General features: G+C 37.4%; 2 protein-coding genes across 3 annotated transcripts; both read right to left on the reverse strand.

The window, feature by feature from the left end:
• Positions 1 to 408: 408 nt before the first annotated feature.
• Positions 409 to 2,981, reverse strand: LOC130167073 (acylphosphatase-2-like). Its single transcript, XM_056373042.1, has 4 exons — positions 2,418 to 2,981; positions 2,010 to 2,026; positions 1,349 to 1,458; positions 409 to 749 (listed from the first exon to the last, which is right to left on the reverse strand). Exons 1-4 carry the CDS (start codon positions 2,512 to 2,514, stop codon positions 635 to 637), a joined length of 339 nt encoding a protein of 112 aa, XP_056229017.1. The 5' UTR covers positions 2,515 to 2,981; the 3' UTR covers positions 409 to 634.
• LOC130167072 (equilibrative nucleoside transporter 1-like) lies at positions 2,444 to 12,491 on the reverse strand. 2 transcript variants are annotated; one of them, XM_056373039.1, is made up of 13 exons: positions 12,266 to 12,491; positions 10,899 to 10,986; positions 10,687 to 10,768; positions 8,194 to 8,366; positions 7,492 to 7,631; positions 7,131 to 7,265; positions 6,896 to 6,993; positions 6,362 to 6,440; positions 6,176 to 6,243; positions 5,153 to 5,261; positions 3,809 to 3,894; positions 3,446 to 3,645; positions 2,444 to 3,116 (listed from the first exon to the last, which is right to left on the reverse strand). In XM_056373039.1, the coding sequence occupies exons 2-13, from the start codon at positions 10,922 to 10,924 to the stop codon at positions 3,005 to 3,007; spliced, it is 1,308 nt and encodes a 435-aa protein (XP_056229014.1). In that variant the 5' UTR covers positions 10,925 to 10,986; positions 12,266 to 12,491; the 3' UTR covers positions 2,444 to 3,004. The 2 variants fall into 2 exon arrangements, with proteins under 2 accessions (XP_056229014.1, XP_056229016.1); XM_056373041.1 differs by lacking the exon at positions 12,266 to 12,491 and having other exon boundaries at positions 8,194 to 8,383; positions 10,899 to 10,954.
• Between the last annotated feature and the right edge of the window lie 4,810 nt (positions 12,492 to 17,301).

The following is a 17,301-nucleotide window of genomic DNA, read 5'->3' on the forward strand; positions in this document are numbered from 1 at the left end:
CACTGGTGAAGATAGCTGTAATTTAACTCTCTTTCAGTCTATTATTGTTGTTGAAAACAAGTGATAGAGCATTTCTCCACAGGCATCCATCTAAGAAGTCCTGCTTTTTGTCTCTTCTGCCACCAGACTGTCTGCCTTAAACTCCTTCTCTAGTAAAGGTCAACCATAAAGGTGTTTCAGATGAGTTTAAAGGTGTGCTAGATCAGTTTAGAGTTGTGTAGGACAGATTTAGATAACGGTGTCAACTTTAATGGGGCCCAGCAGACTCATGATGACAGCCTGACACCCATTGCGGGGCCCAGTGATTGGTCAAAACATAATTTAACCTGAATACTAGGCTTCCACAGTAATGCTGTATTGATAACTGTCACCGGCTTACCACAAATGAATAATTTTATTACTAAAAGAAATGATTAAAAGTAGGTTTTAATAAATCAGAAAACACTGCACAGACAAACACCAGAGGAACAGAGGGAGGTGGATTTACTGATACTGAAATAATCAATAATCAACACAACTAATGTTTCATGTTCTGTTACCTGACAAATAGATATATTAACTTTCAGGGTGAGTAATCAGCTTATCACAGATGTGATGTTATTCATGATGTGACCTCAGAGGTGTCTGAGTGTGCTTAGTGGCGAGTAGAGAAGCCGTGGATCTCCAATTTTGAAATTTCTCGCTCGTTGGAGAAAACGGCTCGATCAATACGAGAACATGGACTGCCAACGTTCTTCAGCCAGAGCTTCCTGAAAAACACAAGGAGAGAGAGTTGTTCTGCTGATTTGGATCCTCCTCCTAAGAGTCACACCTGAACACAGATGTGAAACACATGCTGATCTGGTTCAGTGTGACATCACTTCCTGAGGATGTCATGATCTGTGATGTCCCTCCAGAATAAAGCTGCAGAGAAACAGAGGCTGCAGAACTTTTTTAATTTCCTTCAGTTTCACAGTAAAACATCATGATACACTGCAGACAGGAGCTGACAAAGACCAAGTGTATCACTTGATAATGGGATAGTTTGACTACATGGAAACTGTTCTAGATTAAAAATGAGGTTCAGGTTGTAGCGCTGCTTTATTGTTCCTGTTTACAGGATGCATTATGGTAACTGTAGCTCTAAAACTAAAATGGTCCCAAACAGAAGTAAGACAGAAAAATAACAGGTGACAAAATCCACTAGTCTAAACATGTTTTTAAATTTCTACAATTAATTCTACAGTTCATATGGTGTGTGTGACATTCTGCTGTCATCAGCTGAACCGACCTCACTGATTGGTCAGTGTGTGGAGGTATGGCACTAATTCACAACAGGGTTAAATAAAAATGGTGAAAAATAACTCACATATCGTTGACTTTGCCTGTAGGTCCCTGGATTTGACCAATCACAGTGCCCTGTCTGGTGTTCTTCACCCAGCCACTCAGACCCAGACTCCGGCCATGATCCTCCGTGTACTGACACACAGTGGGAAGTAACTAAATACTTTTACTCAGGTACAGGAGGACACTGAGGAACTGATTCCGAACCAGCTCCATCTGAAGTAGCTACAACACTAAAATGCTGCTGAAGCATCAATGACTCAGGATCAGTGATCTCATGATGTCACAGACGATCAGAGATCACAGCTTCACGTACTTATCTGATTCACTTTTTTGTTTTGATTTTATTTCTTTATATTTGAAGGTTGGTTAGTTGGAAACAGCAGAGCAACGGTAAATGTATTCATAATTTCATAAAAGAATCATTTGTTCATTCATTATCTACAAAGTGTTCCTTGCACATCCAATGGCAGTGGAAGCTGCTATAATGAAAATGCTCCATGACTGTCAGTACTAGTGAAACAGTAAAACATAGTATTATCATTCAATCACTATAATATTATGCCATATTATTGTTATAGCATATTATTAGCATTATGATTATATCATTAAAATATATTAAAACAAATTTAATAACATTATTATAGTGATAACATGATTCATTTGAAGTCTGACATGAATCTCACCATTCTGAAGCAAACACCTGTAAACAGACAGAAAAGAAACCTAATTATTCTCTCATTATAAACATAATAACATGCAGTTTAAATAATATAATATATATGCCTTTTACCAATTAAAAATATTACACTGCTGTGATGTCATAAAATTTTATTTTTAATTTGATTTCAGTCATTTATTAATAAAATCTAAAGCAGAATCAGTTTCTGCAGGAATATTCACTGTGAATATTTACAGTGTATATTCACCATATTTACTGTATATATTTACTGTGTATATGTACCATAATACTATTTACAGAAATCAAAGAGAGAAACATATGAACACTGTAGAAATATGAGAGAATCTACACACAGACAAACACACCAACATATATGTGCCATGAAACATATGACATGTAACATGTTGCCTACCCTGTACATTCCCAAAAATCTCATAGTCCACTGAAGTCAGTTTTATTTCAGGCATGACAACGTTCAACAGACAAAATAAAAGCCCAGACAGAAACATGTCAGTCCACCTTAAATTTAACACTGATCTCAGCTGTGTTTATTTTTATGTCTGACATTTAAAACCCCTCTGACAGCACTTTCAAAAATAAGAGCAGCGTCCTGGGATGTCTGTCAAATTAAAAGCATCAGCTGAAGGATCTGCTTCTGATGTTGTTGTGAAACATCATTCTCAGACATGAATATAACGGCGACACTAATAAACATTGATATGTGTAAATATCAGAGGTCTCATGGTGTGTGTCTTTAACAGATAAATATGAATATTTATGTTCCTGAGGATGAACGCCACCATCAGGACTAAATCAAAAATAACCTGATGGTCTGTTGAACTGCTCAACTTCATCAGTTTCAGCTTCATCTTCAACCACAAACTGCTTATAAAACAATTCTTCTGAAGGTTTGACAGTCAGCTGTAATGACAAAATCAATCCTGAACAGAAAAGTCTTAATCAAAGCTTTAGACCAGTAACAACCAGGAGTTTTCCCAGTCAAACCAGTGCTCTCAAGAGAAAGGATAGAGCAGCTCCTAAAGCCAAACCCAGAGACAGAAAGAAAGCCATGATGGCTCCAGCTGTTTCTGCTTCATAAGGAGAAACGTTCCTGCGGAATAAAAGAAATGTAATATTAGTATTTTATTTCATAATGTTAACTTTATTGCAACATATTTAATGTCAAATTCAGTATCTATTAAACAACCTTTAATGAAGCTTTAACAAATGTTTAATATGAGGTCAATACAGTTCAGTTAAGAAGCTGAAAGACTCTGTGTGTTTTACACTTACCTGTGTAGTGTAATGGAATATTTATTCAATAGTTTGTTCTGATTGTTATTCAACTACCAATACTGTATATTAGTGTGATTGATTATTAGTGAAGTATCTTCATCCTGGTACACATGAAGGTTTATTGATTATCAATCAGTTTCTTACTTTGGTCCGTAACACATGCAGAGGCTGGCCAGGTATCCGTTACTGAAGGCGAAGATGATCATGAAGACTATGAAGAAACTATCATGGTGGAAGAAGACAGGCAGGTGGAGACGAGGTTGGACATTACACAGCATGAAGAGAGGGATGAAGACCAGGCGACACACGATGGACACAGGAAGTAACACACTGTCCTTCTGAGGCTGGAGACACAGAGAGTAATTCACCAATAAGCATTTAATCTGCTGTATGTCCTCCAGCCAGGTGGAGACAGAGGACAGACTGTGTGAGTCGGGTGGAGATAGAGGATGTGTTGGTGTGTTTGGTGTCTCTGTGGAGCTGTTGAATGTTAGATATGAAACTCACCCACATACAGATGGCTGTTAAGCTTCGCCCGGCCCAGTCACACAAGTTAAAGAGCAGGAAACAGCTGACTGGGATGAAGTACAGGTCTGCAAAAGATCATCCATGAAGTGTAGTTAGTGGCTCCACCTGTATTACCTCCAACCATACACTAACAGTGGTCATGTGATCGATAAGAGGTTAAACTTCACACAGAGGTCAAAGGTCAAACACCAAAGGTGACTAGTGATGGAGAAAATACCTTATGTGACTATTTCTCACATGTGGGCAAACTGTGAGAGAGCATAGCAGAAGCTGAGGTCATGACCCCGATATCACCGACACATTTGAATGACTGAGAACCACGAGGCAGGTTCAACAAACCAGGATCACTTCCTGTGATCTGGTTTAACTGAACCTGACTTGGTTGTGATAACCTGTACTGTGAAGCTGGTTATCACCTGGTTCAGGCATGAGCTCTTCATGCGACAGAGGAAGAGTTTTAATAATAAACAACATCGTCAGAACCATGAATAAAGTATTGATATGATGTGAGAAGAAATGCCGACACCTGCAGGTAAACTCAGGTGTAGTGACGTCATCAAGTGAAATTCAACAAGGTGAAATGTGAACAAACGAGAACAGAAACAGTAGAAATAATGTGACTGATTAAAGTCAGTCTGAGGATTAACTGTAAATAAGAACATGAATTATCATCAAGTTCATCAATAACAACAGCAACACCAACACCAACAACAAAAACACCAACACCAACACCAACACCAACAACACCACCACCACCACCAACAACAACAACAACAAAAACACCAACAGCAACACCAACAACAAAAACACCAACACCAACACCAACACCAACACCAACAACACCACCACCACCACCAACAACAACAACAACAAAAACACCAACAGCAACACCAACAACAAAAACACCAACACCAACACCAACACCAACACCAACAACACCACCACCACCAACAACAACAACAAAAACACCAACACCAACAACAACAACAAAAACACCACCAACAACAACAACAACACCACCAACAACACCACCACCAACAACACCAACACCAACACCAACACCAACAACACCACCACCACCAACAACAACAAAAACACCAACAACAACAACAAAAACACCAACACCAACACCAACAACAACAACACCACCAACAACAACACCAACAACAACAACACCACCACCAACAACACCTCCACCAACACCAACAACAACACCAACACCAACACCAACACCACCACCACCACCACCACCAACAACAACAACAACAACAACAACAACAACAACAACCACCACAACAACAACAACAGGATGTGTGAACTGACCCCAGGAACCTCTGTCATTGAGGGTGGATTTGATGTCAACAGTGATGGCGGGAAATGTGCCGATGGTGACGGTGAAGGTGAAACAGACAGAGAGAGCTAACAGCCAGATCTGAAAGTCAAAGGTCAGCAGGCAGGAAGGGGTTAAAGGTTGATAACACATTATTAATGACAATTAAGTGTTAAAGGTAAATGTCACCTGCATCTGATTTGTCATGTTCTGACTCATGAACTAACAAGTAACAGAGACTCAAACAAACAGATGAGAACATTAAAAACAATCTCATCCATGTCACCACATCCCTGATTGATTATTGATATTTTTGAGTTTGAGGTTGTGGTGTCTTAGCTGTTTTGTGAGTCAAGGATAGGAGTGTTTAAGGCGACACCCTAGAGAGAGATCAGGCGCCAGAAGAGGGTGAGCACCCCCTCAGTTCCTGTCTCCAAAACATTCCTAAGAGCTGACTTTTGTTTTTCATAATAAAATTTACGGTATGTTTTAACTTCATATAGAATGACCATGTTTGGACATAAATGTTGGCTCTGTGCCTCTATAGGTTATTAGGAATCAGCTAAGTCATGAATATGTAACTAGAGGTTATTCAGCCTATAAATTGTATGGTTTTGGGGAAAAACGGGAGAAGCTCCTTTTTGGCTTCGGGTCCTCTCGCAGGCTGTTTTGATGCTTGTTAAACGATGCTGTGCCTTTTTGTAATAAACTTTCTTATATACAACTGAGCCGGTGTCAGCAGAGACTCCTTCCTCATCATCACATCATCGCTACAGAAGAAACCACAAGGTTTTTCTTCAACACTGATAATCAATATGGAACTGAAGCTGATTGATCAGAAACCTGATATAACCAATGGTTTTATCAAGGATTTAGTAAACAAGATCAGGTCAAAACCTAGTGTCATTTGTTGCTAGGTGAAACAATGATCACTCAACTCTATCAGTCAGTGAGTCAGTCATGATTATATGCCTTGTCCCACTGTCCAACCAAAAACTGATTCTTGTGTCTCTGACCTTCTTAAATATTTTCACCATGGACACATTCTGTTGTGTGGTCTGTCCGGGAACTTCCTCTTTACTCTCTGAATAGAAGAGGAAGGGTTAGTCTTACCAATACAGCTGCATATACAGGTACAGGTACAGGTAAGAAAACAAGGTTTTAGTGCAGAAAGTGTATGTGTGGATCTGTTTTGTTCGTACCTGTGTTCATCAGATTCACTGAGTTCTCCTTGTCTGGTCTCTGCTTCCGGTTTTTGTCCTGATAAAACTGGAAAAACTCCTGAAAAAACAAGAACATAAAATATTCCTCACACAATGAACCATTAAAACAAAAGGTCAACCAACTGATAAAATAATATCAACACATAACAAAAAATTATGTTATAATAATTAATATCACAGCTGACTCTTGGCCAATTGCGGCTCAGCTTTCACAGGAAACTAAATTTGTTGTTTGTCATATGACACAGGTGTGTAGACTTAACTTTAAACAGAGTGATGTAATCAAACCTGAGCAGAACGTTTAGTGATTTCACATTTAATGAACCTCACTTCCTGTTTGTCTGATGCTGTAGTTCAGCAACATTCGGAAGTGTTGTGTCACTTCCTTTGGTGTGGTCAGCAGACCATGTCATCAGGTGGACTCACCTGTACCCGACTGACTGTGAAAAAATAAATGTCAACTCAAAAGTCTGTGTATGTGTCAGGTGTGTGTGATTTAATAGCATTAGTTACCAGTTTGGGAAGGAGGACGTAGGAAAGGAGGGACAGAAAAATGACAACACAAGCCGTGATGAAATAACTGAACGCTGCATCATGAAGTTCAGATCCGCCTACAGCAGAGTAAGGAAGGACGGAGAGAGGGAAGGTAGAGAAGAAGGAAATAGAAAATAACTTTACATCAACCACACATGAATAGTGTAGATATTGGTGAGTTATTGGCTAGTTATTGGTAAGTTATTGATCAGACTTGCGATGGCGCAGATCATGGCAAAGGCAGCGAAGGTTCCGGCAAGTCCCTGACCACTCATGATGGGAGTCGTATAAGAAGTCGGCAGCAAACCGGCCATCCCAAACAGACTACCTTGCAGCACCGCCCCAAAGGCTGTAAACAAACAAACAAACAAACAAACTGATCAACAAACAAACAAACTACCCTGTAGCATCCCCCCAAAGGTTGTATACAAACAAACTGCAGCACTGCCCCAGAAAGCTGTAAATAAGTAAGCACACAAACAAAACCCAAACAAACAAATAAATCAACAAACAAACTGCCCTGAATGCTGGAAACAAACAAACAAACAAACAAACAAACAGACAAACATACTCACAGTTGATGATGACAATCTTCACCATGGTAATAGAGAAGAATGGCAGCGGCTCCAGAGGAACTTTGACAAGGACGGCAGTGATGGTGAAGATGAACATAATGATGAGCAGACTTCCCATTACACGCAGATGCTGAGAAATACTGAGAGAATAAGGAAAAGAAGAGGATCAAAAAACAGCTGAGAGCTCAGGGTGACACTTGAGATCGACTCAAGGATTTCCAAACCTCAAAACCCCCTCAGAGACCCTAGAAACTCTGGGTTCTCCAAGAACTACAGAACAATCTTAGAAACTTCATAAAGCTCCCTCAGCACTATGTGATACCACTAAAGGACCTCTGGAAACTCCTGAAATAACAACAAAAGCCAAGGACCCCCAGAATGATCCGTGCCATCTTAATGACCTCTGGAACTCCTGAAGTTCTCCAAGAAAGAAAGAGCTGCTCAATTAATACTAAATTCTCTCAAAGACCAGAAAAAACCCTTAAAGAATTTAGAACCCCCTAGAGAACCTCAGAACCATTTTAAAGAACCAAAATGCTTTTGGTATATGAGTCCACTGGAACCCCATCAGGTGCCTCTGGTACATCCTGAAAATGGTTGATACCCTTCCAAAGACATGCCTTTTGATTCATGGTCTGAGACCACTGAGAACTCTTGAAGCCCCTAAAAGACCTCTGTACCCCCTGTTGTAGTCATACTCACAGAGTGTGCAGGAAGGAGTTCAGGCAGGTGCAGAGCAGCAGCGGCAGCATGGCGCACAGTGTCATCACATTGTTAAATTTAGCCTCCAAAACACTGCGATGTTCACCTTCTGCCTCCGTCTGATTGGCTGAAGAATTGACCGAAGATGAGTCCTTCAAACGGCTGGTGAAGTACTAGAGAAAGAATGGAACTGAGAGGACTTTTACATCTTTCTTCAATTTTTCTTTAAATTACAAATCTGCTGTTATTCTACATTTTTCTCAAGGTCAGAAAATGTTTATTGTTCACACCATTTATATTATGATATATTATGATATTTATTGATATCACCATGACATTTGATAGAAATGTGACTCAGTTATTAGTGCCACGGGTGCTCAGCTCCGAGGCATCTATTAATCTTCTGTTTCGGGTTTATTATTCTTCCGCCAAATTTCGGCGCGTAACTCGTCCCGCAGCTTTGAGAAAACCCTGGTAATATATACATCAAAACGTGCGTCTTGATCCCGCAAGGGGTGCTATGACTTTTGGTGTTAAAATTCCAATTTTTCCCAAAGTTATTCCCAAAAAACTGGGAATAAATAATGCATTAGGAATGCATTGGAATTTTCTTAAGAAACCCACCTTTTTTCGACAAAATTGCACCTTTTTGCTGAGTCACCCAGCTCTCTCATACCTGCACGTAGAAATGTGATTCAAACTATAAAACGGAGGAAAACTTCTGCTCTCTCAAAAAGACAGGAACTGTTTTTACATAACATGTAAACTTTTCAAACTGTGAGCACTCAAAGGAGGAGTGCAAATCGCTTTTTCTTCAAAGTTAGAGTGAAAGCGTCAGTTGGCTAGAGTGCGTGAAGCAGTAAAAAATAACCTTTATTTTTATTTTTAACTCGAGCTCGCGGCCAAACCGTAAAAAGGAGACAAATAATTCTTTCTGAAAATGTAGACATAGTTGTTGGGATTCATAAAATGTAACTTTGACAGGCAGGGTCTGCACAAAATTTAAACGGGGGTGCCGAGTCCGGCAGCAATACCTGTCTCACTCTCATTGACACCAAATGTAATCGTCTTTTTTTTCAAAAGAATCTCTCTCTGTCTTCGCACTGAGCTTACTCACTCATTTTAAGGAATATCTGAATAAAATAGAGACTGTAAGAAACTTCTGGCTTCAGTGTCTGGCACGGTCTTTTCAGTTTTTGAAAAGACGTAACTGTTTTCTCATAATTTGCAGTTGTTTTGAAGCCATGTAGAAGCCAAATTCTGGGCAGATTTTCACATTGCCATGGCAACGGCAGCTCCTGACCTGTGTGCGTGCGCCTAGCAACCAGATAACCAACTCTCCAAGCTCTGCTAGCTTTACATTAGCCGCATGTTAGGTCTTAAATTACATTTAGTTAGGTCTTAAATATGTAAGTCCATTTACTGCTTCCTTCGTTGCTTTTTGTTTTGTTTTGTTAAAAGAGTGAATGAAGTTGTGACGGTCTCCGCTGAGACAGAGGAGAGGAGAAGCTACTAGCCCTCTCTCGCTGTCACTTCTAGTCGCGTTGCTCTCCTCCCCAGTAATGTTAAATTTAGCACAGAAAAAAACATAATAGTGGTAATTTAAATAGCGGTTCATGGGATTTATTAACCCTCAGGGGTCCCTCTGTCCTTTTTTGGACATTTTCTTCACTTTTCTTTTGTGATTTGCTGATCATTTTGGCTGTGTTACAGCTGAAGGTATGGATTTCTGCAAGAAAGTGTCTTTTTTGACATATTTTTTAAAATCTAATGTCAGTTACTGTTACAGGTCTATTATACACTGGTAACACATTTTGTTCCCTCTGGGGTTCCTCCCGTCCAAAAAAGGACACACAAAGAAAATGCTATAAAATCATCATATATCAATATTTTTTTCTGCTTTTTTTGCATAAATCTCTTAAACCACTTCAGTTCTGCTCAAACCTACCAAATGTTTATTAGTTTTCAGGATTTTAACCCTTTAAATGCCAGTTTGAAGACATGTTGCCTCTTGTTTTATTAAAAAAAACAACACAGAATATGAGATATTTCCCACATAATACATGATGGAGGGATGTGACATTGTTTTATATCAGAGTCTTTTATATCAAGACATTTCTCAAAACCAGAATATGATCTGGGTGACTTTTGAACACTGGAAATAAATCATGTACTCATCCCGGCAGTAGCCCCCGTGGCACTCAAAATTTCCCTGGAATTTTCTAGTTGCATTTTAATATTCATGTTGTCATTTGAAGACACAAGGACTGCAATAAACACTAAACACCAGTAAAGATATAAACTATGTTTCACATTTTCTATATTTAATCCAATGAGTTTTCAGTTCATTTCAATACATTTTTTTTCTTTCACTTAAGTTTTTATTTTTTCCTGATGTATGAGGGTTAGGGTTAGTCTAACTTCTCTCTTGCTCTAAATAAAAGCTGGTTCACGTGGTGTGTGGATGGAAACAGACAGGAAATGATGTCATACCATGGTAGCATTCATGAAGAAGTTCCACGGCAGCAGTGTCCCCAAACCGAGCAGGAAGAAGATCAGCCACACACATAAATACCTTTCAAAATAAAATGATGTTAACATTTTATTGTTTAATAGGATGTCTATAGGCCACACACAACAATACCTTCCAAAATAAATTGATATTGACATTTCTAACATATTTGTAACAATACAAATAATCTCACTTGTCTTTCGGTGAGCTAACAGCCATTTTCCTCTGAAAACCTGAAGAGCTGATGGACCGAAGGACTGAAGAGCTGATGGACTGAAGACCTGTGAGACATTGAAAGGGTTTTAAGCAGCTCAGTGTTACAGAGAAGTAGATAAAGAGAAGTGAAAGCTGAGACAAACCTAATCAGGAAACTAATGAATTAAAAGATTGATGAATTAATTCCATGATCAGATGAATTAATGAACATGCATCAGCGGTTCTCAAAACTGCTGCTGCTTATAATTACTGGTTGTCTTAGCAACACAACTCAGACTACTACTACAACGATTACTATACTACTACTGCTACTATCAGGTTATTCAACTGTGAAATAACCAGGACTCTTCTACAGCTAACAACTTGTACTTTACTTGACCACTTTAATTTTATAATACCTTATACTTCCACTCCACTATATTTCAAAGGGAAATATTGTACTTTGTACTCCACAGTTGTTTGACAGCTTTAGTTAAACAAGCAACATACTGTAAGGACTGTAACATTTCACTGACACATGCGCCTGCACTGTACTGGTTACCCTTTCACCCTGTAGAATAGGGTCAAACCCTTTGATTTCCATTGTATAATTCGCCCTCTGATTAGCCAAGATAATTGTGAAAAAGTAAACTTGGTTGTTACAGCACCACATAGTGGTCAACAAGTGTCATTTTGTGTGCTTCGTACTGGGTGGAATTTTCAACCCACCAGCAAATTTGGGTGTTACTTGGTCTTATGGTTTGTGCTGCATGATAATTTTTACCAGAGAAGAAGAGCAATAGGGAAATAAGGACCACTGATAATTCAAATGTAGTTTCTAGTGACACATACTTCTGTCCATAGTTTGGTGTTTTAGAAAAAAAACTGAACTGAAACCATCCAAACCGGAAGTTAACACTTCAAAATAAAAGACATCAGACCATGACAACCCTTGCCAGAACTCATGATGCTAAGACAACAGTCAAACCCTGTAGAGGCCTTGCCCATAGTAAAACAGAACAGTCTGAAAACTGAGACCTGACGACTTGAAACCTGAACATAAACTGGTTAAGGTGGTCATGCTGATGGAGCGGTAGAGTCTGGATCTGTGATTGCAAACCACCTACTGCCCCATGATCCTTGTTATTATTAGTCTTATTAATTGAATTACTTCTCCTGTTTTATTTTTATTTTTACTGGTCTTGCTATCTTATTATATATTGTCTTATTATAATTATACAATAATTAAACAATAATTTTGTGAAACTTGCTATACCCTCAGTGCTATATAAATAAAATTGAGAAATTGAATTGGAAATATAGAAACATTTTTCTCTACATTTTAAGACATAAATATATTTTTACCTTCAGTGTTTCTGTAGGATGGTAGCAAGCTCAGCTTCCAGATGTTTTCCTCCTGAAATGCTATGTCTTCCTTCTGGTCTACTAAATCCTCAGTTATTTGTTTTAGTGTCTCAAGAGTCCATTTGTTGAATCTTATGTCAGTTATTCATGTAAACCTTTGTCTTTGGGCAGGTTTTGTCTCCCGCTTGTTGTGCAATCTTTCTTCCTCTGTCTGTCACATTTGTTAAAATCCTGTTTCCTCTGTCAGAGCTCCTCCTCCATTTTTTCCGTTTCTTCTCTTTCTGCAGTTTCAGCAGAATTAAATCTTCAGTGTGCATTGACCTTTCACCTCTGATATCAGTCTGTTCAGTGGACTTTGTTTCTGTGTAAATGTTGACAAAGTGATAACACAGAGCAACAGTTTAGTTACAGTGAAGAAACTAAACTGATTTATTTGTGTTTAATTAGATTCAAACAAAACAGATCCATGATGTTGAATGAGGATAAAGTTTCACAGGAAGTTTAATGTTTGTTATTGTCTGTTTATTAACTGCTTCACTTCAAGAACCAACATAAAAAATATTTTATTTATACAACATTCAAATTCAAATATAAATATAAAAAACTACTTTACATGCTTAAACATAAAAATTTAGTACAAACATTAAATGTTTATCAACATCACTAAATAAATGGATAAAAACATTTGTGTGAACAAAACAAAATAACATAATTAGAAAACCTATAAAGTAAATTAATAAAAACAAAAAGTTGACTGATAATCTGCATAGGTGAAATAAGTGTCTCTAACCCTGTAAGGCCCACTGTTGCGATATTACAACGTCACACTTAACCATCCTAAAAAAAGATCTCTGAATGTTTTTTTTTCTAAAGTCATAGTCAATGGGTCCTATTGTTTATCCTCAAAATGTCATTGGATAGAATAGGTGTTTATACATCCGGTCATATGACCATAAACTCACACTACTTGCAAACTTTTCTCTGAGCTCATACCCTTGTTTCACTGGATTGGATTTGTCAAGATTCAAGTAAGTAAATTACCTGAAATATTTTTATTGGTGTTTATTAGAATGTCTAGAACGTATTGTGGAAATCATTCATTGCAATGTTGCAACACTGGGTCTTTGTGCTAGTTACAATGGCCTGTAAACCTGACACATTACATGGAGACATTGAACTTCTCACTAGTTCACGTATGGAAAAAAATATCATTAGAAATATAATATATGCATTGATTCACTGAAACTAAGTTCTATATGTGTTTTATCTGTTATTTTTTGTAGTTTAGACCAGAATTGAATAAATGAATCAACTGTTTTTGGTATTTGAAACTCTATTTGTAGCAGTATTTAAAACTTGATCAGCATCTAATCAGTTTATCCTGGGCTTTTTTTTTTTTAGCTTTGTGTGTTTGCCCAATAGCTGCTTTTTGCATTAGCAGACTGGAAGTGGGTTCTGCATGTTCTGGGATGGGTTGAGGGATGCTTGTTGCTTTGTTCATGCCAACATTGCAGACCATTCTCACCTGTCCCTGAACAATGCAACAGGCATATGTTCTGGGGGATGGATGCATGTATCCCTTTTAGTATGATAATAGAAGGCATGATACGCCAAACAGAGTGGTGGAAGTTTTCAGAGCGAAGATCCAAGATCTTATCCTAATGTTTTCCACAGTCACACAATACTGTCTATCTATTCTTCCAGGTTATCTACTACAAATAATACTCATATGTATCTTGTATATGTATGTTTTTTTCCCATTTCAGAATGCCACCAGCATGGAGAGATTGTCTGTACACTGTCACTCTACACTCTTTGGAGAATGACAAAATTTAGTTTTGTCAATAGACCAAGTACATTGGTAATGTAAATTTTATCCTACGTTTTTTATTAATACATGACTATTCATAAAGATATGACTGTTGTGTTATTATTATTCACAATGTATACTATTATGGGGTTAAACAGGCAGTCAACCCTGCAAATGAAGCCTGAGTTTGTTCTGTATATACAGTACTGTGTGTATATATATATACACAGTACTGTATATATAGAACAAACAGAACAAGTTTGGCTGTTCCTCACCCAGTTTTAAGCCTCCTACACAGCTGTTTCTGTTTCAGTTAATGACTGTGTGTCAACCTACATGTGAAACTGATGATCATGAGCACCTGTTTGGTATAATTGGTTGACCATACACCTGACTATAATTCTACAAAATCCCTGACTTTGCTCTACTCCCCCTTAGGCCCAACGTTGCAATATTCCAACGTTTTCCTAAAAACTTACAAAAACGTAAAAAATTCTAAAAAACTTTAATTTCTGCATCAGCGGCCTACTACAACAACATCTGGAAGGTGAAAACATTTTTTGCTAATTTTTTTCTATGTCTGGGTTGTACAGGGCTAATTAGATTCAAACACTTTATCTCTGTTAATGTATTTAAAGAAGGATGATTATTTAATAACAGTTTTCTGTAGGTTTCACAGCAGCTCACTGATCAATAATTAACAGCAGCCCCTAAAGATATGATCAGCTCTGATTAGGATCAGTTGTGGGCTCCACCCACCACCATAAACACATTAAACCAGTTATCAACAAACCAGTCAAACCATTAACCATTTCTTGGGTTAATTCTGTTGTGTTTCTTAATATTTAAAAAAACATACATTATTTTTCTAATCATTTTGTCAATGTTTTTATTACTTTTCATGGCTTACTATACTATGACAATTTTGACTCCTCATGGAATTTCTTTTACATGTTTTTTTTATGATATACTATACTATAAAAATTTATACAATTTCATTTGCATGAATTTTTATGACTTACTGTACTATGACAGCAAAATCTCCGAATAGTAACATTAACACTCTATTGATATTTGTTTGTTCCTTATACAGGACAAGTAACACCAAAAGGATTGATTAACGCTAAGGTGTGAATCCTGGCCTCTCTGTGCCATGCATGAACACACACACACCAACCTCCCTTCCTCTCTCCCTCTGTAGATAAGAGTCATAAACTACAACCCACATTCCAATCCTGGGTAGTGACCAGTAGAACACTCTTCACAGACACACATTTGAAGAATAATATATAATTAAATATCTGAATGTTCTGTAACTCTTGTGATGTTTGTATGTAATAGTTCAAGCCCAAACTTCTATCCTATAGAATGTTTGAAATGTAAGATGTAGACTTTAAGACAATGTCTTTCATGTGACCATTGTGACCACTGTCAGCCTCCTTCACACAAAGTTACACACTACATGACATCCATATTATTACTATTGCAGTCAAAGAACTGCTGTGTAAACGCAATTTGAAGAACGTGGACTAAAACTTTGTGTTATCTTAAAAATCTTTTTATCTACCTTATTTCGAATTAATTTTAATCTAAAAAAATTGTTTTTTAACACATTAGGTTTTTCTCGTGTAATTTATTGTAACTTTTCTCTAACCAAAAAATCTTTTAAGTTTTTATTTTTCCTATCCCTAACCCTAATAGATGAAAATGAAGTCATAAGAGGAATCAAATCTCTATTATCCTCTTCTTTTTGGATTTTAAAGGTATTAAGGCACTTTCTTAAGAAGGATCTCGAATATCCTCTTTCTCGTAGTGCTTTAAACAGTGTTTTTACAGCTTCTCTGAAGTCTGTTTCTTGGGTACAAATTCGATTGAACCTAATCAATTGTGATTTCACTGTACCCTACATGTATGGGTAGGGTGGACACTTGTTTTAAATAATAAAGCATATGTATCTGTGCTTTTAAAATGCACTTTAATGTCCAATTTCTGGTTATGGTCAAATTGTGGTCCCTTATAAACAGTTGTATCTAAAAAATCAATAGAATGTTGATCAATTTCGTATTTCACCTTAATGGAAGGGTCATGTAAATTTATAATATTAATGAATTCTTCAAATTTGTCTTTTGAACCCATCCAAATTCCCCAAACATCATCCAAATATCTCAAATAATGAATTGGTTTCTTCTGGCATTTTGCCATCACTTCTTCTTCCCAATTGGCCACGAATTTATTAGCATAAGCTGGCAAGAACTTTTTACCCATTGCCGTATCTTTTATATGTTAATAATATTCTCCGTTAAATAAGAAGTAATTTTTTGTCAAATTAATTTCCAATAATTGTATCAATTCTTCATCCGGCCTTTTGTGATCCGGATATTTTTGGAATATCTTTTTTTTTTTTTTTTGGGCTTTTATGCCTTTAATGGACAGCACAGTGGAGAGTGACAGGAAACGGGGAGGCAGAGAGAGGGGGAATGACATGCAGTGAAAGGCCGTCCGATGCGGGATTCGAACCGGGGCCGACTGCAGCGAGGACTGTAGCCTCTACACATGGGGCGCCTGCTTAAACCACTACGCTACATGACACCCCTTAATCCTGCCTGGATATCAATTTGTTTGTGTAGAGACTATCTACATCTAAAGAGAAGAAATAAGTATTTGGTGGGACCTTTAATTTTTTAACCATATCAATGAAATGATATGTATCTTTTACATATGCTGGATGTCTAATTGACAGGGGGTTCAAACAAAAATCTATATATTCTGCAATGCGATATGTCTCGTTCTCACAATCAATTGGACAATTGGTCTCCCAGGGGGTATTTCAAAAGGTACCGTGCATTTCCCTGGTTCCTTATGAACCATAGGTAAAATATAGAATCTTTGCTCGCTAGGTTCTACATTTCCCTTCAAATATTTTCTCTGTTTGCCATTAATGACCTTTTTTCTTTTAATCTATTTAAAATTATTGGAATAGTTTCCCTATAAATTGGTTTCTGCAATTTCCTATAATAATTTTTATCATTCAATTGGCGATTTACTTCCAAAATATAGTGTTCTTTACTCAAAATAACCACTGCACTACCTTTATCCGTAGGTTTAATATCAATACTTTTATTATGCATAAGCTCCCTAAGTGCTTTTAGTTCCTCTTGTGATAAATAAAATTTTTCTTTGTAGGGTTTGTAATGCTTTTTCAATAGATCCAAATCATTATGTATTA

The sequence above is a fragment of the Seriola aureovittata genome, chromosome 3, assembly GCF_021018895.1.
Source record: "Seriola aureovittata isolate HTS-2021-v1 ecotype China chromosome 3, ASM2101889v1, whole genome shotgun sequence".
Taxonomy (NCBI): Eukaryota; Metazoa; Chordata; class Actinopteri; order Carangiformes; family Carangidae; genus Seriola; species Seriola aureovittata.

Bases quoted from the DNA above. Each gene is read 5' to 3' on its own strand.
- LOC130167073 (XM_056373042.1), bottom strand. From the start codon at position 2,514: ATGTTTCTGTCTGGGCTTTTATTTTGTCTGTTGAACGTTGTCATGCCT. The intron at 750-1,348 runs GTGAGTTATTTT...TGTGTTTTTCAG, and splicing joins ACAGGCAAAGTCAACGATAT to GAAGCTCTGGCTGAAGAACG.
- LOC130167072 (XM_056373039.1), bottom strand. From the start codon at position 10,924: ATGGCTGTTAGCTCACCGAAAGACAA. The intron at 6,994-7,130 runs GTCTGATCAATA...ACTCTGCTGTAG, and splicing joins CATGATCTGCGCCATCGCAA to GCGGATCTGAACTTCATGAT. The intron at 3,117-3,445 runs GTAAGAAACTGA...TTTATTCCGCAG, and splicing joins TGCATGTGTTACGGACCAAA to GAACGTTTCTCCTTATGAAG.